We start from the raw sequence: 1,215 nt of genomic DNA, 5'->3' as shown, positions 1-1,215 counted from the left end.
TCTGAAGGTTCTCCACCAGCACCACCATGTTGGAGTAGCCCAGCCCGTCCAGCAGCATCACCGGCTCCACCGACACCGTGGCCAGGCACGCCAGCATCCGCCGCCACGGCGACGTGGCCTGCGGGGCGCCGCCCGACGCCATCACGCCCGATACCCCGACCCGAGACCGATTGCTGTCCGCGCCGCGGCAGGAGACCCCGACGCCCGCGGTGCCGCCCGGACACCCGCCCCGCTGCCCCTGGCACTGCCGCCCACCTAAGAGGCGTCACCTCACTGCACCGTCAGCACGCACCGTCACACCACAGATCTGCACACTGGTCGCCAGTCCCCGCGGCAGTAGCGCCGCCACACACGCCGCCCGTCACTGCCCCGCGACACACCGCACAAAGCCTGCCACGTGAGGAAGGGCCGTGGCTGCTGCCTCTCAGGACTCGGCGTGGAGGGAGGGGGGCGGCGCTGCTCTCCGCGTCCTGGCTGGGCCAAGAGTGAGCCACGCCGCCGCCGCCCGCCGCCCGCCGACGGAAGTGTGGCTGACGTCACACCTGAGGGTCGCCCACTTAGCGCTGCCCGAAAGGTCGAGCACCGTGTTTTGTTGTGTTGCCCGGGTTGCGTTGAGGCGAGGGGGGTGGGGGGCGGCGGGGGAGGAGAGGCGGCCAGGTGTTGATGGGCGGGGCGGGGCGATGAGAGGCGTGGGAGAGGGTGTGTCGGGGCTCGTAGATGCCGCCGCGGGATGCAAAGAGAAAGGCAGGTGGCGAAAACACGGAGAGAGAGAGAGAGATGGAAGGAGGGGGAGGGAGAGGAGCAGGGGGGGAGGGGTAGGGAAGAAGGAAGGAGCAAAGGGGCATGGAGGAAGGGAGAGAAGAGAAGAGGACAGGGGACAAAAATAAATGAGGAGGAGGAGGAGGAGGAGGAGGAGGAGACACAAACCAGTAAGAAGAGAGAGGGAGAGGGGGAGGGAGGGAGAGAGAGGGGGGCTAAATTGGGGTAGGTGAGGAAGGGAGGGAGAATGAAGTGGAGCAGCCGGTATACATAAGTTGGCTTATTTAAGAAGGTCCGGGAATGGCTGAGGGGAAGAGGGGAAGTTACCTGATCAAAGTTACCTGGACAAACACCTGCATTAGATTACCTGTATATTGCCTGAAGAACTGACTGACTATATATACTTCAACCCTACTACTACTACTACTACTACTACTACTACTACTACAATAATAA

The 1,215-nt window shown here is 63.1% G+C and overlaps 1 protein-coding gene across 1 annotated transcript in view; it reads right to left on the bottom strand.

Annotated features, from left to right (window-relative positions):
- The window catches only part of LOC126999573 (proton-coupled folate transporter-like), a 30,030-nt gene extending 29,274 nt beyond the window's left edge, over positions 1-756 (bottom strand). Inside the window, exon 1 of the mRNA XM_050862342.1 lies at positions 1-756. This exon is cut by the window's left edge and continues 855 nt beyond it. Coding sequence (XP_050718299.1) covers positions 1-142 — 142 coding nt within the window. The 5' untranslated portion in view covers positions 143-756.
- Positions 757-1,215: the final 459 nt, after the last annotated feature.

This window comes from Eriocheir sinensis, chromosome 16, assembly GCF_024679095.1.
Source record: "Eriocheir sinensis breed Jianghai 21 chromosome 16, ASM2467909v1, whole genome shotgun sequence".
Taxonomy (NCBI): Eukaryota; Metazoa; Arthropoda; class Malacostraca; order Decapoda; family Varunidae; genus Eriocheir; species Eriocheir sinensis.
The sequence above is the reverse complement of the archived record's forward strand: the minus strand, read 5'-3'. Positions and strand labels throughout refer to the sequence as shown.